This window comes from Phascolarctos cinereus, unplaced genomic scaffold (genome assembly GCF_003287225.1).
Source record: "Phascolarctos cinereus isolate Bilbo 61053 unplaced genomic scaffold, phaCin_HiC Scaffold_5;HRSCAF=322, whole genome shotgun sequence".
NCBI lineage: Eukaryota > Metazoa > Chordata > Mammalia > Diprotodontia > Phascolarctidae > Phascolarctos > Phascolarctos cinereus.
Genome location: NW_027555958.1, coordinates 355,953,997 through 355,972,002, shown reverse-complemented (window position 1 = coordinate 355,972,002; position 18,006 = coordinate 355,953,997). Strand labels below are relative to the sequence as shown.

At 41.8% G+C, this 18,006-nt stretch overlaps 1 protein-coding gene across 3 annotated transcripts in view; it reads right to left on the bottom strand.

Moving 5' to 3' along the window:
• SUSD4 (sushi domain containing 4) overlaps positions 1-7,963 on the bottom strand; it is a 223,742-nt gene extending 215,779 nt beyond the window's left edge. For 2 of the 3 annotated variants that reach the window (XM_020982193.2, XM_078156298.1), the window contains exons 1-2: positions 7,692-7,963; positions 6,602-6,799 (exon numbers count right to left, since the gene is read on the bottom strand). In XM_020982193.2, coding sequence (XP_020837852.1) covers positions 6,602-6,764 — 163 coding nt within the window. In that variant the 5' untranslated portion in view covers positions 6,765-6,799; positions 7,692-7,963. The remainder of the gene's footprint in view (positions 1-6,601; positions 6,800-7,691) is intronic. The other variant, XM_020982197.2, reaches the window with a different exon arrangement.
• Between the last annotated feature and the right edge of the window lie 10,043 nt (positions 7,964-18,006).

The following is an 18,006-nucleotide window of genomic DNA, read 5'->3' as shown; positions in this document are numbered from 1 at the left end:
TATCCTACTAGAAACCCTTCCTTTGGGGCCATATAGATCATAGTTATCTTTTTTTTAGCCTTGATGGTTCAAGTAGTTCTGAACACATTCGACTTAACAGTACTACCATCCTGTCCATGTATCTTTACATGTTCACAATGATAGAATGTGAGATTTTTTCAAAGATCTTCCTGAAATCCAAATATATTATATCTATGGTACTCTCCCGTTCTAGTAATTTGTTAAAAGGCCCAGTCACCTGGTCTACTGGTCATCTGGTTTACTGCCAAAGCAATAGAGCCCAGGCCTGTAATTTCACTACTACGGGGAATTTCCAGGTGATAAAAATGCCTCTATTTATGTAAGTTAGCACTTTCTCTTCAACTTGTAGTCTTAGAGAGCTGCCTACATCATTGACAGGTTAAGTAACTTGCCTGAGGTCACATAGCCAGTATGTATTGGAGCAGAACTTGAAACCAGCTGTTCCTGGTTTCAAGACCGGTTCCCTCTGTGCTATGCCATGTTTCATTTCTTAATTGCCACTATTTATTGAACTTGTGTGGCAACTGTTTTCTCTTCCTGGGACTGGTAATAAAGCCCAAAGCAGATGGAGGACAGAGAGGTGGGTACCACCACAACCCAAGGTATGCTAATCTTCTTCCATTAGATCTACTTGTGGCCAAGTTCTTTGTTCATCCCTTCTAAGACAATGATGGCCTACTGCTTCTGAACCTCAGGCAAAGGCCTGATGACATTCTAGGATATAAGGATCCTGAGGATGCTAGCAGCCATTCTATACCACCCTGAGAAATGGTTTACTTTTAGTGTGACATGGCGTCCTAAATTCTTAAATCCTGGCTTAATGGATAGGGTGTTAACTTTAGAATCAGGAATACCAGTGTTCAAATGTTGCCTCTGAGACACATTAGCTGGGTGACTACAGGTAAGTTGCTTAACCTCTCTGAGAATCAGTTTCCTCATCTCTAAAATAGGGATTTTTAAAAAAAAAAGACTCTGAAGACCTATCTCAGTGTTGTAAAAAAAAGAGGCAGGGCTGTCAAACTCAAATAGAAACAGATCCCTGAAGCCATATACTGACTTAGAAAACAAAAAATTAACATGATCTATGCTGCACTGTATTTTTATTTATTTTATTCAACATTTCCCAATTACATTTTAATCTACTTCAAGGTGCTCAGAAGTGTCTGCAGCCACCTCTGCGCTGAAGCAGCCTGCAAACCTTAAAGCCCAATGGTGGCAGCTAGGGGGCCCCCTGGATAGAGTGCTAGATTTGAAGTCAGTAAGCCCTGAGTTCAAATCTAGACTCAGATACTTACTAGGTGCAGGACCCTGGACCAGTCATTTAATCTCTGTCTCTTATCTGTAAAATGGGAATAATAATAGTACCTATATCCCAAGATTATTGTCAAGATCAAATGAGACAATGCATAAATAGCCATATAAACTTTAAAGCATTCTATTCCTGCTAGCTACTGTCATTATGTAAATGTTGATTATTATTTTTAAACTAGCTTCTCCTCACTTAACAAAAGAACACTGGAAGAAACCTACCCACATATAAACTCAGGTTGATAAAAACCACCCTAAGGTTGAAATCTATGGATCCTGGGGGAAAACTTCCTTTTTTTTGGGGGGGGGGCCTGAACATTGTCTCCATTTCTCCCTCTCTGATTCAGGCTCTTGCTATAGTATTTGAATTGAGCATCTGCCTTTCTTTTCCTAGATGAAGCTATTATATATCCACTATTGTTGAGTTTGGGCTTTTTTTTCCCCTGAAAGCAGTCAAAGATGAAAATCTCAGGTTAAGAATAGATTATCTATTAAATATGCACCTTTTGCTTATAGGAAGTCTTGCCTGCTGGGGCCTGACGTACAGTTTTGTGAATCACCTCCAGGTTGGACGCTGGACCAAACTTGTTCAGGTCTGTACCATGACAAGGCATTTACATGTCCTGGACTGAGTCTGAATATTCCTCCACACCAGACCCCTGCATTTGAAAACTGTCCCCCTTCCCCCTGTGTGTAGCAGCATTCTGGAGGCCTTGAGCCTTTACTATAAACACATTAAACAAAATAAATATGTGTGTTATCATGGAGAGCATAATTTTCTGGCATTAAAAATGTGCATTTCTAAAAAGGTACTATTACAAATATCCCTTGTTGTGCTCCTCCTGGTGTCCCGCGCTGTAGGAAGCTATCTCCCTTGCCTACCACCAGTCCCAACTGTGCTTCAGGCTCTATGTCTATTTTCCATTTAGATTGAGTTGGGTAACTGAGCAACATGATATCAGGAATAGTGGGGAATCTGAAACCAAATGTGCACTGGTTCTTTCTTCAAAAAAGCTTTGGTATTACTTTTATGGCCCTGGGACCAGGCACAAAATGTCTTCCCTAAGTCTTGTTAGATATGATAGGTAAGAATGATCTTGGCAGGAACTCCCAAATTGTTGGCTTGAAGGAGAACCCAATTATAATGACTCTACTACTACTGACGACATTCTCAGTCCGCAAGAGCTTGAGAAGAAACAGAGCTGAAACTTCCTCCAGAGTGAGCAGACCAAAAGGAGTTCTCTGAAACCAGGATGTAAAAATGCGAGGTGATGCACTACAGCATTCTTTTAAAGTTTCTAGATATTTTCTTTTATTGCCTACCTCCATGGGAAGACAGGGATAAAACATGTTCTTTACAGATTTCAAAGTTGTTTAACTTAAGAGCTAATACAACACTCTCTCAATAGTACTTAAAAACTCTGAAGGGGACTGGGTTTGAATTCGGCTCTGCTATTTATTATCTTAGAGGCAGGTTATTCAACTTCTGAGCCTAGTTTTCTCATCTGCAAAATAAACAGACTGGACTGGATGACCTTCAAGGTCCCTACCAGCTCGAATCATGGACTTTTGAGAGTGGGAAGGACCTTCAGCAATAGATCCAAAGAATGGCCAAAAAACAGACCCAACAATTGCATCAAGACCTTTGTTTGAAGACCTCCAAGGCAGAGGAGCTACCACCTCTCCAAATATCCCATACTAGTAGTGGACAGCTCTAATGGTTAGCAGCTTTTCCCAACACCAATCTTCCACTGGCTTCTTTGTTACCACTGCTCCTGGTACTGCCTTCTGGGGCCAAAGAGAAGAAGTCTAATCCCTCTTCCATATGACGGTATTTCCAACACTTGAAGCTAGCTATCATGGCCCCCACCCGACAATGAAGCTTCTCTTCTCCAGGATAATCATGCCCAGGGACTTCAACCCAATCTTCACAGGATGGGGTCTCAAGTTCCTGCAACTTCTGGTTGCTTTTCTCTGCATACTCTCCAGCTTATCAAGCTCCTTCTTAAACTGAAGTCCCCAGAACTGAATGAAATACTCCAGATGAAGTCTCAGATGGCAGCAAACAACAGGATTATCACTTCCAATATGCCAAGAATATTCCTTAGTCTTGGAAGTCATTGCCCTTTTAATACAGCCCAGAATTGAATTTGCTCCAAATTCTATGAAACCAATCAAATGGATGCGCTGGCAATGATGCTATATGGGCCCTCTGCCTTTGAGGGCAACTATGTGGTACAGTGGATAAGAGCACTGGCCTTAGCATTAAGAAGACTCATCTTCATGAGTTCAAATCCATTCTCAGACACTTACTAGCTTTGCGACCCTGCATAAGTTATTTAGCCCTGTTTGCCTCAGTTTCTTCATCTGTAAAATGAGCTGAAGAAGGAAATGGCAAACCACTCCAGTATCTTTGCCCAAGAAAACCCCAAATGGGGTCATGAAGAGTCAGACCTGAATAAATAACTTCTGCCTTTGAATCTTAAAGGCTCTCTTTTCTTAAACTTCTCACTTTATGAAGAGTACGATCTGAGGACAACTCACTGAAAGACAACTGGCTGAATCCTTATTAACAAATATCTACATTAATTATAACTTGTATTTATGCGGTGCTTTAAAGTGAACAAAGAACTTTTCTTACAACAAGCTTCTGAGATAGACACTGCCCTCTTTTGCCTCAGAGAGGTTAAGAGTGGGACTTGAGCATGATCACACAACTAGTAAGTGTCAGAGACAGTATCATAAAACTTAATACTTGAGACGACTTAGAGGTCATCTTGTCCTCAATTCACAGGAGGGAAACTGAGTGCCAAAAAGACTTACCCAGAATTCTAAGTTTAGATCAAATCTCCTGATCCCAAGTCTAGCACTCCACAGTCTACTACAAGACAGAAATGGACTAGCAAGAAGGCAGAGTATGTTTCATTTGGGAGAAGGGAATGGAAGAAGTGAGGCTGGGGAAAAAAGGGAAAAGAGAAGATAAACTGTTTTAAAAAAGAAAAAGGTGAAATGTCCTCTGCCATTCAAAGCCCAGCTCAAACCAACTACTTTTTACTCACAAAACATTATTACATACTTGGGCTACAAAGAAGTGCTTTGCTCCAAAAGGAATTTTAATTGTATAGTCTATGACCATGCCCTATCCTGATGATCTGCTGTTGTGAAATTTTGACTTTGCTCAACATAAGCAGGCGGTCTATCCTCACCTAAAGCATTTTTATGGAAACAAAATCACACATACAAACACTCAAAAATGTTTTCCTTACAAAGTTTCTCCACCAAGGACGAAGGAAGGTTGACATTGATACTGATTGGCAATGAAATAGCAGAGCTTGGAAAGCAACGCAACTTATGTGGTAGTCAAATATAACCAGATATGCATATTCATAGCAAGTTTCTTTAAACTCACAGGTTCATCTGTAGTCATCCTGATCTATATCTTGACACTGGACCCAGATGGCTCCAGAGGAAAGAGTGAGGCTTTGCACAGCCCTTCCTCACTCAAATCCAACGTCACTCCCCTGATGTCACAGTCCTCTTGGAGAACGAAGGATGAACACAACCACAACAACTTTACACTCACTACTCAGAATCCCAAACGCAATGTCTGAACTTTCAATTTGTCTGTGATAATAACTCTATTTTTTATTTACCTCTTCTCTCTCCCCCAACTCTTTTCTTCCTTTAAGGAAGATAGAACAGGCAGAGTTTCATTGACACCAATTTTTCTGTTCTCAACATTGAACTCTCCTGATGTTACATGGTTGGAAAGAATTTTTTAAAGATTTGCTTACTGCAATCAAGGCTTTTCCTAACCAGCAGCAATCTACTAATGTCAACAGTACCTAAGCTAAAGAAAGCACATCCCTTTTTCTCACTTTAATTTTCCATATCAAAAAGTCCATAGAATAAATGTGGGATGGACAGCAATGATGGACGAAGTAAGAACCTTGGAGGTTTCTAAAACTCTGACAAGGACTTTCTTCTGTCTTCTACTAATGCAACCAAAAGATGTTCCCTCTTCAAGAACCAAATACGTCTTAGATTAGAAACATATGAAACTGAGGTTATTAATATAATTTCCACTAATTTCTACCTCATAAAAGGGCCCTTGATTTGTTATGCTTTCTTTCATTGTAAATCTTCTGAGTTTATTTTGTTGGAAAGTATTTTTTCAAGTTTTGCTTATTGCAATCAAGACTTTTCCCAACCAACAGTAATTTACTAATGTTAACAGCACATAAAGAAAGCTAAAGAAACACATCCCCCCCACACTCCCCTCACCTTAACTTTTCCATATCAAAAAGCTTGTAGAGTGAATGTGGGATGGACTGCTATGATGGACAAGGTTAAGACCCTCAGGGTTCTAAAACTGTAAAGAGGACTTTTTTCTGTCTTCTACTAATGCAACCATAAGACGTCCCCTCTTCAAGAACTAAATATGCCTTAGATTAGAAACATATGAAACTGAGGTTATTAATATAATTTCTACTAATTTCTACCTCACAGAAGGGCCCTTGACTTGTTATGCTTTCTTTCACTGAAAATCAGAATTGAGAAATCCTGGCAAAGCAGTTTTATTAGACACGTCTCTGCACAAACAGCCCTTTCAAACCTGAAGAAACATAGAGCAAAGAAAGACTAACTTTCCTTCCAAGATGATTCTTAGGCAATTACGTCACAAGTTTTGAACCAAATTTCCAATTTGCCCCCTCTGAGTAGCCATAGCAGCATATGCCTAAATCTTCAGTGATGAAATATTGGACTCTCTCAAGACTGCCACTGGTAACCGAAATCCACAACCATTCATACTAAGCTACCCAACGCTTTCCTTCCTCTCCCAACCCCCGAGGATAGTGAACTAGTAATGGATGTCTGTTGAAGTGATTAGGATATTGGGGGGGGGGGTTGGGGGGAGGTTTCAGTTTGATTCTCCAAAAAAGCTGGGGTGTTGCTGTCGGAAAGCTCCTGTTTCAAATGTGAGTGTATTAGTGTCGGGCAGTAAGTAAAAGGAAAGGCATTTTTCAGTAAGCTGGAATGTGCGTTTGAAGGAGGGTGATCTCTGGCTTTATGCTGGGGGCTTTCTTTTCTAAACATATGAATGTAGATGGGGTATAAAGGAAGGAGAGGGCACAAGAGGAGGAGAAGGATCTCTTAGTAGCCCCCCGGAGGTTGAAAGTGACGGTGGGGAGGCCCCATCGACCCTGCCAGAGACTCTCCTTCTAGTGCTGTCCCGTCTCCCTTCACACTGTCACATGAGGAAGTCACTCACCACCCGTGAGCTGTGCAGGGCCAAAGCACAGCGCTAGCTGAAACCACAAAACCACTGCGAAGAGTCTCGGGGGGAACTGATGCTGGGGCTGCTGCTGCTGCTGCTGCTGCTGCTGCTGCTCTAGAAATGCATCTCCACTGCTCGGGTTCATTCCATGATACATCTTTTATCCACAGAGGGCATCAGGTTTGCAAGAGTCTGAAACAAGAGGCGGAATACAAAAATACCCCGAGCTCGTTCAGGGCACTCTCCTCTCCAGCTCCCGCTAAGCCGGAGCGCCCCCTTTCCATGCTCAGCACCCTGGGCCCTCCCCATCCCCACTTCATCCTATCTCACCCCCTCTTTCCATTGTGCAATAACGACACTCACTGAGGTCCGGAGAGTGCCAATCTCTGGGATGCTCTTGTAGCGAAAGAGTAATGGAGGTGTGGGAGGGCAGGGATTTAAGGCAAATCTGTGTTGCACCGGTCTCTGCAATTCAGCAGTTACGACCATGCCAGGAAAGTATGCAGCTTCTCACGGTCTCCTGGCTAACACGATACTTTTTTTCTTCCCCCTTTAGGCCTATACATTTCACTCTTAAGAACATCCCAGTGTGGCCCTGGATTCCTGCAGCTAGTTCTCAGTTTATTTCCCTCCCAGGGATCAGAATGTGTCCTACTGCACAGTCTTCAGGAGATGTCCCCCGCGCTGTCACATTCAGCCGGGGGCTAGGGGGTTGGGGGGCGGTGTTACCAAAACACTGACTCTTTCCCTCCGCACGCCCCTTCTCCCGTATGGGGATGCCCTTTTCTGCCTGGAAATCTTACCTGTGGGTTTCATGCACGCAGCTCTCCTTCCCCCCTCCTCCTCCTGCACCTACTCCTCCTCCTCCTCCTCCTCTTCCTCCTCCCCCCCAAGCTTAACCCGCATCTGTACACGACCTCTGCCGCTGCGCGAGCGAGAGGAAAGCCGCAGCAGCAGCAGCAGCAGCTCCAACCTTCCCCCCCACCCCGACCGCCCCTTCTTTTCCCTCCCCGCTTCCCCCAAGCCCGCACAAGAGGGAATGACAAACACAGCGCGCACCCGAGGCGCTCGCGCTCCCCCATACCTGTGTCCGCGAGCGCGCGGCGGCAGCAGAGACAGAGGAAGATGTACCCAGTCTGGGGCAGAGGGGCGGGGGAGTTGGAACCTGAGGAGGACGGACACGCGCCGTCCTCCTGCCCCCTCTTCCCCTCCCCTCCTCGGGCGCGTGCACACGTACCCACAGTCGGAACTGGAGCTGGAGCAGGAGCAGGAGCTGCAGCGGGGGCGGGAGGGTCGCAGCCCGGGACCAATGGGAAGGCTGCGCGCCTGCACCTGTCCTGTGCACTCGCCGCTTTTCCGCCGCTCCCACACACGTGTGCTGCCTCCACTCCCCCCCACCCATCCTCTCCCTCTTCCCCGCCCCTGGCTGCGCGCGTGCTTAAGTGCCAGCCGCGGGTGCAGCCGCCGCTGCCACTACCTAGCGTACTCTGGTGCCCCCAGTGCACAGCTCTGGAGGGAGGGAGATTTCTTGCACCACATCAAACCCTCTCGCTCCTATCCCATGCCCATTCCGTGGAGCCTTGCCCTCAGCACGGTTAACTTCTTTAAATTAAAGGAGGGGAAGAAAAGAAAAATATACATAAGTCTTTCTTCTCTCTCTTCCTGTCATTCCCCTAGCCTTTAGCAAACAACCAGAAGGTAAATGCACCACTAGGGTGGGAGTGGAGGGCGAGGAAGGGGGAGAGCGGCAGAGGTAGCTCACCACCCTGATGGATGGAGCCTATTCTGGCAAGGGAACCAGGAGTGCTTTCCACGCTGCTTTCTCTTAGCCTAGTGCCGACTTCCCCTTTTCACCAGGCAACTACTTTGGAGGAGAGAAGGGGAGTATTGAGTTCTGAGTACTGAGAGAAAGGGAGAGAAAGTAGTGAGGTGCTCTGGGCCACCGGGTGAAGGCCCACCAGGCTTTGCAGCTCTGGAATGGAGGGTTTGCAGGAAGGGCTCAACAGGGGCCGGCTCTCTTTCCAAAGTGTGGTGAAAATTAGGTAAATCTGCTGGACTGTGTACCTAGCCGGGCAGGGAAGGTCTGGCCTCCTCTACTAGCTCTGGATGTCACAGACTTCATGCGCTTTCTACCCGCACTCAACACCAAGCCAGCTGGAGACTGTTTGTAGTTTCAATCAGTGCCAATTTTGTCACCCTAGTTCATTTCACTCACACTACCTTCCCTGTGGATGTAGCACCTTCCAGTGGATATTGTGCTCCCTTACTCCAAAGACTATCATTCTGAACTGCCCTCTTGTTTTTCAGCAAGGTGAGTGAAAAAGAGAGTGGGGATGTGCAGTAGCAGAAAGAACCCTTGACATAGAATCAGATCTGGGTTCAAATTTTGCCTCATATGCCTGGGCAAGTCTTTTAATTCTCTGAGCCTCAGTTTCCTCATCTCTAAAATGAGGAGTTTGTATTCACTGACCTTTCAATTCCTTCCAACACTGTCTACTATCCTAGAAATCTGAGGACTTTTTTTTCCACCCTCTGGCCTCAACCGGGAAATAGTAAAATATAATTTGGAGGGAATTGTAATCTTTTTTGCAGGATAAAGTGCAAGAATTGAGGCGATCATTTCAACAAATATTTATTTAACCTTTGCTCTGTCCAAAGCAGCGCACTAAAAGCTAGGAATACAAAGCTTGCCCTGGGGTAACAGGAGTGAGGTGGAAGTTTTAGATTACCTTACCTTTTTATCTGAAGAAAATTGTTGAATAAATGAAACCTACTGTCAATGTAATACTGTGGAGTATTCTAAAGTTTCTTGATATTTACAAAATTACAATTTTCCTACTTTAGATCTTATTTGTCAATCAGTCTGGTTATGGGCTAAGAATAATTTTCAGAACTCTTTAAAATATTCTACCTTTTTAGAAATTCTATAATGAATAATATAGCCATCCTACCAGACTTTTTTTTATCACAAAATAGAATTAATACCTTTGAATAAAAGAAGATAAAAATGATGGCTCCCGAAGAACAAATACAATTTCGCTATTTCAGAATCTCCTTGGCCATAGTTAGGTTTTGCATGCATGTAAAAATAAACGTAAAAACATTTAGTAAGGGTTTATTATGTGCCAAGCAACTGGGCTCAGCCCTAGGTATACAAATAGAAAGGGCAGTCAGCCCCTGCTCTCAAAGAGCTCTTATTCAAACTGGGGGAAGCAACTCACCTAGGAATGTTTTGCAGCAAGTCAGATGGCAACACCTGAAGGTCTGGAGAACAGCGAAGCAGGACAAACAGTAAAATCTGTGGTCCTTAAGGTACTGTGGCAGGGCAGAGGGTAAGTGATCTATCATCATACTAGAAGCTTTGTCACTGGAATCCCTGTTCATCCAAGCAGTATGAACAGGGTTTCTTCCTTTTGGGAGAGGGACTAAGGGAAGGTCAGCATCAAGGGGGAAGGGGGGCTGGGAATATGGCATCTAGAAAGGAGGAAAGAAAGGAGCATTGGCAGGAAGACTGGGGAGAAGAGCTCTTCATAGCACCCGTTCCTGCTGGGTCCTCTGGTTAATAAGACCTGCACATGTGATTGACAAATTCAAATTCTCATTTGCCCCAATTCTTTCCTCATCTTGAGGGCTGTTTCAGTATTTTCTTCCAGCCTCCTATTTCTTGCTCCCTAGTACTTACACTTAAATTGATCTGATATCTTGGACTGTATCCTTAAGATCAACCCTCACATATCAACACAAACCCCTGAGCAGTATAGTGGACAGGGCATTAATCTTGTAGTTCTGAATTCAAATCCCACCTGTGTAACCCTGGTCAAGTCATTTTGTTGCTCTGTGCCTCAGTTTCTTCATCTGTAAAATGAGGGACTTTGATTCAAGTAGCTTCTAAGGTCCCTTCCAGCTCTAATTATATGATCCTTCGATCCCTGGTGATCTCTACAATGGAACACTACTGGTTCATAATCTGTAAAAGGAGAGAACATCCCTGTCACTCATTTCCTAAGAGGGGGAAGCCAAAGTGGTGGAGAAAAGGCAGCAGCTCACCTGAGCTCTCCCAAAACCCCTCCACACACCTTTAAATAATGCCATAAAGCAATTCCTGGAGCAGCAGAACCCACAAAAGGACAGGGTGAAATAATATTCAGGCCAAAGACTACTTAGATGGTCAGCAAGAAAGGTCCGTTACACCCAGGTGAGAACGTAGTACATTTCAGTGAAGGCTGTACCAGCCCCAGCAAACCAGGAGCAGGCCTTGGGAGACACTGAATCAGTAGTGGCAGTAACAGGTTCAAAAAACTGATCAGAAGGAGAGTACAGCAGTCTTTCTGCTGGCACTAGGGGCAGGACTCAGTTGCTTTGCCCGTACTTAGATCTGAGTCACAGTATTGGGTGGCAGTCCCAGGGCAAGGAGGAGAGCTAGCATAGCAGAGCTTGTGGCCACAGTGGAGCAGGAACCTCATCACAGTTTCAGGGCAGAAAACAGTGCTTGTTGGTCACATACAGACCAGAGCACAGACCAGGAGAGCAGTAGACTCCTTTCCTTAGATCATAACACCTTGGAAGAATTGAAAACTTACAGGTTCCTAGAAGTATCTCGAAAGTAGCTGCATAAAACCCCTGAAGTTTGGAACAATGCACCCTCCACGCTGAACACAGATCCCCACTTTAAAAAAGAGTTAAAAATCAAGAAATGGACTGGAAAAATGAACAAACAGTAGAAAGAAATTCTGATCACAGAAAGTTACTATGGTGACAAAGGAAGATCAAAACACACCCTCAGAAGAAGATAACAAAGTCAAAAATCCAAAATCCAAAGCCTCTAAAAAATTTGAATTGGTCTCAGGTCATGGAAGAGCTCAAAAAAGATTCTGAAAAGTAGTAAGAGTAAGAAAAGAGTAAGAGAGGTAGAGGAAAAATTGGGAGGAGAAATGATAGTGATGCAAAAAAAATGAAAAATGAAACAATAGCTTGGTAAAGGAGATACAAAAATATACTGAAGAAAATAACACTTTAAAAACAGAATAGGCCAAATGGTAAAAGAGGTACAAAAGCTCACTGAAGAAAATAATTCCTCAAAAATTAGAGTTGAGCAAATGGAGGCTAATGACTTTATGAAAAATCAAGAAACAATGAAACAAAACCAAAAGAATGAAAAAATAGAAGACAATGTGAAATATCTCACTGGAAAAACAACTGACGTGGAAAACAAATCCAGGAGAGATAATGTTAAAATTATTGGATTACCTGAAAGCTATGACCAAAAAAAGAGCCTAAACATCATCTTTCAAGAGATCATCCAGAAAAACTACCCCAATATTCTAGAACCAGAGGATTAAATAGAAATTGAAAGAATCCACCAATCACCTCCTGAAAGAGATCCCAAAATGAAAACTCCCAGGAATATTATAGCAAGGATTACAATGAAGAGTCACCTACCCAGAAAAACTGAGTATAATCCTACAAGGGAAAAAAATAAGTATTTAATGAAATAAAGAACTTTCAAGCACTCTTGGTGAAAAGACTAGAGCTGAATAGAAAATTTGATTTTCAAATACAAGACTCAAGAGAAGCATAAAAGGTAAACAGAAATGGGAAATTATGAGGGGCTTAATAAGATTAAACTATTTACATTCCTACTTGGGAAAATGTTACTTGTAACTCATAAAAACCTTCTCATCATTAGGGCACTTAGGAGTATGTATAGACAGAGGGTGCAGATGTGAGATGAATTTGAAGGGATGATATCTAAAAAAATAAAATTAAGGGATGAGAAAGAAGAATGCACAGGGAGGAAGGGAAGGGTAGAACGGGCTAAATTATCTCACATAAAGAGGCAAGAAAAAGTGTTTCCAGTGAAGGGGATAATGGTTGGGGGGAGTGAATGAACCTTTCTCTCATCAGAATTGGCTCAAAGAAGGAATAACACAGACTCACTTGGGTAAAGAAATCTATCTGACCCTACAAGAAAGCAGGAGAGGAAGGGGATAAGAGAAGGGAATGACGGTGTGATAGAAGGGATGGCATAAAGGGAGGCAGTAGGCAGAAGCAAAACATTTTTGAGGAGGGACAGGGTGAAAGGAGAGAGAGAATAGAATAAAGGAGGGGGGATAGGATGGAGGGAAATATATTTAGCAATTGTAACTGTGAAAAAAAATTGAAGCAAGTTTCTCTGATAAAGGCCTCATTTCTCAAATGAGAACTGAGTCAGATTCATAAAAATAAGAACCATTCCCCACTTGACAAAGGACCAACAGATATGAACAGTTTTCAGATGAAGTAATCAAAGCTATCTATAGCCATATGAAAAAAATGCTCTAAATCACTGTTGATTAGAGAAATGCAAAAATTGAAGCAATTCTGAAGTACTATCTCATACTTATTAGATTGGTTAATAGGACAAAAAAGAAAATGACCATTGTTGGAGGCAATGTGGGAAAACTGAGACATTAATACACTGTTGGTGGAGTTGTGAACTGATTCAACCATTCTTTAGAGCAATTTGAAACTATGCCCAAAGGGCTATAAAATCTGACTTCGCAATACCACTGCTAAGTCTGTATCCAAAAAGAGATGAAAAAATAAAAAGGAAAAAGACCTTCATGTACAGAAATATTTATAGCAGCTCTTTTCTGTTGGCAAAGAATTGGAAATTGAGGGTATGCCCATTATTTGGGCAATGGCTAAACAAATTGTGCTATGTGATTGTGATAGAATACTATTGTGCTATAAGAAATGATGAGCAGAATGCTCTAAGAAAAACCTGGAAAGACTTACACGAGCTGACGCAAAGTGAAATGTATTGTGTACAAAATAACAACAATATTGTGAGATAATTAGCTGTGAATGACTTAGCTATTCTCAACAATACAGTGATCCAAGACAACTTTGAAGGACTTATGCGGAAAAATATTATCTATCCCCAGAGAAAGAACTAGTGTCTGAATATAGTGGTGTCTGGATATAGATTGAAGCATACTTTTTAAAACTTTCTTCATTTTTCTTGAGGTTTTTTTTTTTTGGTCTATGTTTTCTTTCACAACATGACTAATATGGAAATATGTTTTACATGACTATACATGACTAACCTACATCAAATTGCTTGCCTTCTCAATGATGGGGGATGAGGAGGGAGGAACAGAGAGAATTTAGAACTCAAAGTTTTTTAAATGAATGTTAAAAATTGTTTTTTACATGTAATTGGGGGAAAACAAAATACTAAATAATTTCTTAAAAATAAAAGCCAAAATAAAGTGCTTCATTAAGAAATAAATTCATGGGGGCAGCTAGGTGGTGCAGTGGATAGAGCACCACCAGCCCTGAAGTCAGGAGGACCTGAGTTCAAATCCAGTCTCAGACACATGACACTTACTGGCTGTGTGACCCTGGGCAAGTCACTTAACCCCAATTGCCTCACCAAAAAGCCAAAAAAAAAAAGTGAATTCATTTGGTCCCTGGCTTACTCAGCTGTACATTTCAATTCAACAAACATTTCTTAAATGTCTACTAGTTTTGAGGCACTGTGCTGTCTACTAGGGATTACAAAATTGATAAATGACACAATCCTTGCCCTTATAGAAGCTTGGACCTAATTGGAGAGATAGACCAGAGAAAGAAATATAAGTAAAATGCGATAAAGGCAAAGGAAAGGTCTAGGTAACTTACTACAAGAAATAGGAAGGAAAGATACTAGGGCTTCAGTTGCCTCATCTGTACAGGAGTAAAGTTGGACTAGATGACCTCTAAGATCTTCCAGCTCTTGAGCCTTGATCCAACTGGATTAGGGAAGTCAGTGAAGGAAGAGAAGAATTCTAGCAAACAGAGATGAGAAGGGACTAGTGTTCCAAGCATCAAGGAGAGCTTGCATCAATAACACCTGGTGGCTGAAAACCACAAAATAAGATAAAAGAATAGCTCTCAGTCCAGTTTGGCTGGAATAGAATTTGCAAAGAGAATTAGAATGGAAGGCTGGAAAGGCAAATTGAAGCCAAATTGTGAAGGGCAATGACAAACCAAAGAATTTGTATTGTTTACTCTTTTTTATGTTTATATTTTTCCATTAAATTTTTTTTCTTTAGTAAATTTATTATTCATTTATTTTTTACTTTTTTATTCTATCCTCTTGACAGTGGGAAGCCACTAAAGTTTTTTTTTTTTTTGATAGGGCAACATGGTCAGAATTGTGAAATCAGGAAGGTAATTTTAGTAACTGTATGGCAGATGTTGGAGATGAGAGATTGGAATTAAAGGAGACTAGAATATTACCATAACCATAAAACTGTAAATTTCAGTTTTAGCAAAGTGAGTAGAGAGGAGTATACTTAGAAGCAAGATGTTATGGAGATAAGCATGACCATACTTGGTCGTACTAGGGGGTGAGGGAGACAAAATCTCAGAATGAGATGCTGGGGGTGCAGAATGGTGTGTATGCTGTCAGTACTGTTACTTTTGCTCTCTATCATGAGGGTTCTTTTGGTCGGGAGGTGGTGAAGACAAATGGGCTATATGGAAATGATTATGATGTAAAACAAAATCCATTAATAAAACTTATTTTTTAAAATAAAATAACTCCAAAGTTTTCCAACCTGGGAGAATGGTGATGCCATAAAATGAAATGGAGAATTTAGGAAGATTGTGGTTGGTGTTTGTCCTTTGTTTTCGAAGAGGACCAATGACATCATAGATTATGTCTTCACTTGCTCATGAATTGGATTTAAGTGAGGCAGAGTGGCACAATGTTGTCCAGGTTTTGGAAGGAAGATGATGAATGCAAGAAAAAAGGTGCAGTGATGTGATAAATTAACCCAGTATGTATTTACTGAGCCCTTCACAGCGGCCTGGCTACTGCAGGGCTTACAAGACAAATATGAGTCATGGCCATCTATGCCCTAGAGGAGCCTCTATTTTCACTGGTGAGACTGCACTAACATCACTTGGAAGAATTTCATCTATTCTCATATCATATCCTTAAATGGCCACACATAGTATTTTTGATGCCTATGTCATTACATTTTAAAGATTTTAGAAGGGGAAAATATCACCATTGGAAATTTTTTCAAAGGATCCCTATTCTTCACCTCACTTAGAACACTATAAAAGAATACAATTCAGGGTACAGTTTATAGGCTTGATCACTAGATTGTATACTAGAGCAGTGGGCTCCAAATGGGGGCCATGGCATTATCTTAAGGGGTATGTGATCAACCAGACTATGGGAAGATGAGTTAAAACCCACCCTTCTCCATGATTAACAATCATAGGACTTGTCTCCAATGCCCATACCTATCTCTATCCCCCAACACTTCCTCATTTCAACCCCTCCTTCCTTTTACATAGGAAGTTCCCAACCTTCTCTATTTGGAGCCTAGACATTTGTTCTCCAGGGTAATTATAACTTAACCGCCACCCAGACATCCACAGTAATAGCTATGTAGGTGCCATTGGGCAAAATCCTACCCAACATACCAATACATTACCTCCCCCACCCCCACCCCAGATCATCTTGTTCCTAGGACAAATATCCATTGGACTACAGGATCTGCCCACTATGACCAGTGAGTAAGAGCCTACCCCCTACTGTTTAATCTTAGGAGAAACAGAGTGAGTCGAACAAGATGAACATGGAGGAGTTGCCATCTGTTTCAAAGTCTGTTTCAAAGATCTCTTTAAATTATCTTCTCCTAAACCCACTACTCTTCTGAACTTCCCTATTACTGGTGAATGGATCACCACCATTCCAGTGAGCTAGATTCAAACCTTGGGGTCATCTTCAACTCTTCACTCTCTCTTAACTCACATACCTAATCAACCACCAAAAGTCATTTTTCCCTCTATAATATCGCCTAAAGCTACCCTCCCTCTACTCCCACAGTCACTACCCTAGCTAAGGCCCTCATCACCTCTCACCTATCTCCCTTCACCTCACTCTCAACCCTACTCTCTAGACTTCCTCCTTCTCAACAGCCACCTTGCCCATATTGGGTACTTTTCCCCTTTGCCAGGTCATCTTTCCAGCTCCCCTTTATTTGCTGTCTTCCCCCAACAGGGGGTAGGGACTTCCTTGTTTGCTTCTACGACCAGACCTTAGAAAAAGTGCCTGGTACAGTAAAAACTTAATGAATGCTCTTATCTATCTGTCTATCTATCTCTCTATCTCTCTCTCTCTCTCTCTCTCTCTCTCTATCTATCTATCTATCTATCTATCTATCTATCTATCTATCTAACTATCCATCTATCTCTCTGTCTCCAATCCAATCTCTGCAAAGTTGGCAAAGTTATTTTCCTTAAGCACAGGTCTGAACCATGTCACTTCCCTACTTAGTAACCCACACTGACTCCCTGTTGACTGTAGTTTCAGTTATTATTTCATTATTACCTCATCCCTTTCTAATTCCTATTTCCGTGTAAGTTTTATGATCTACATTATTATTAATATAGTAGTACTTGTCTAGGGGACTGGGGAGGATTCAGTTCTCATCCATCTTGAATGATGAAATGTTAATATGTTAACAAGGTATGGTAACATCCCTTTAGAAAATATGAAAATCTCTTTCTCTAAGTCAGAAGAAGCAATGTCATGGCTCCTCGAGTCAGTTTGTAGTTTGGAGTAGGTAGAAGAGAAAGCTACTGAAGGGTAGAAACACTATAGGTGGCAGTTCAGAGCCAATGTACAGTTATTCTTTCCACATCATGACTTTCCTTTTTGCGATTTCGATATATGGCAGGTTAGCATAAGAAATTAAATTGGAAATTTGGAGGGTTTTGCAGAAGCCACTGATGACAAAGATAAAGTTTAGAAATTCAGAAATGTATAATATATATATGATTATATAATATCCACTTTTTTATCTTTTAATACTATAATAATTCAGAAGTCTTCTCTGGTACAAAGGGAGGGACAGAAAATTTTGCACAGATTTTCCAGATCATGGGGGGTACTGTGCCCCTAACGCCATTGATGTGGAAGGGATAACTGTACTTGTCCTTGGACTAGAACAGACTGAAGTAGAAGGTCTAATGTATGGTGAGTTTTGAAACTCAAATCCCTATAACTTAGCAAGGCAACTTAATCCTAGGACCCCAATCAAAACTTTGTAAAGGGTGCCTTCTCTGGTCCCCCCTGATGTTCTATCACTCCATGGAAGCAATGTGGTACAGTGGGGAAAGCCCTAGATTTGGAGTCAAAGAACCTGAGTTTGAATCCTGACTTTGGGCAGGCTGCTTAACCTCCATCAGCCTCCATATGCTCATCCATTTAAAAAGAGAAGGGAGAAGATGCATAAAAATATTTATGGCAGCTCTTTTTATGGTGGCAAAGAATTGGAAACTGAGGGGATGCCCAACAATTGGAGAATGGCTGAACAAGTTGTGGTATATGAATGTAATGGAATACTGTTGTG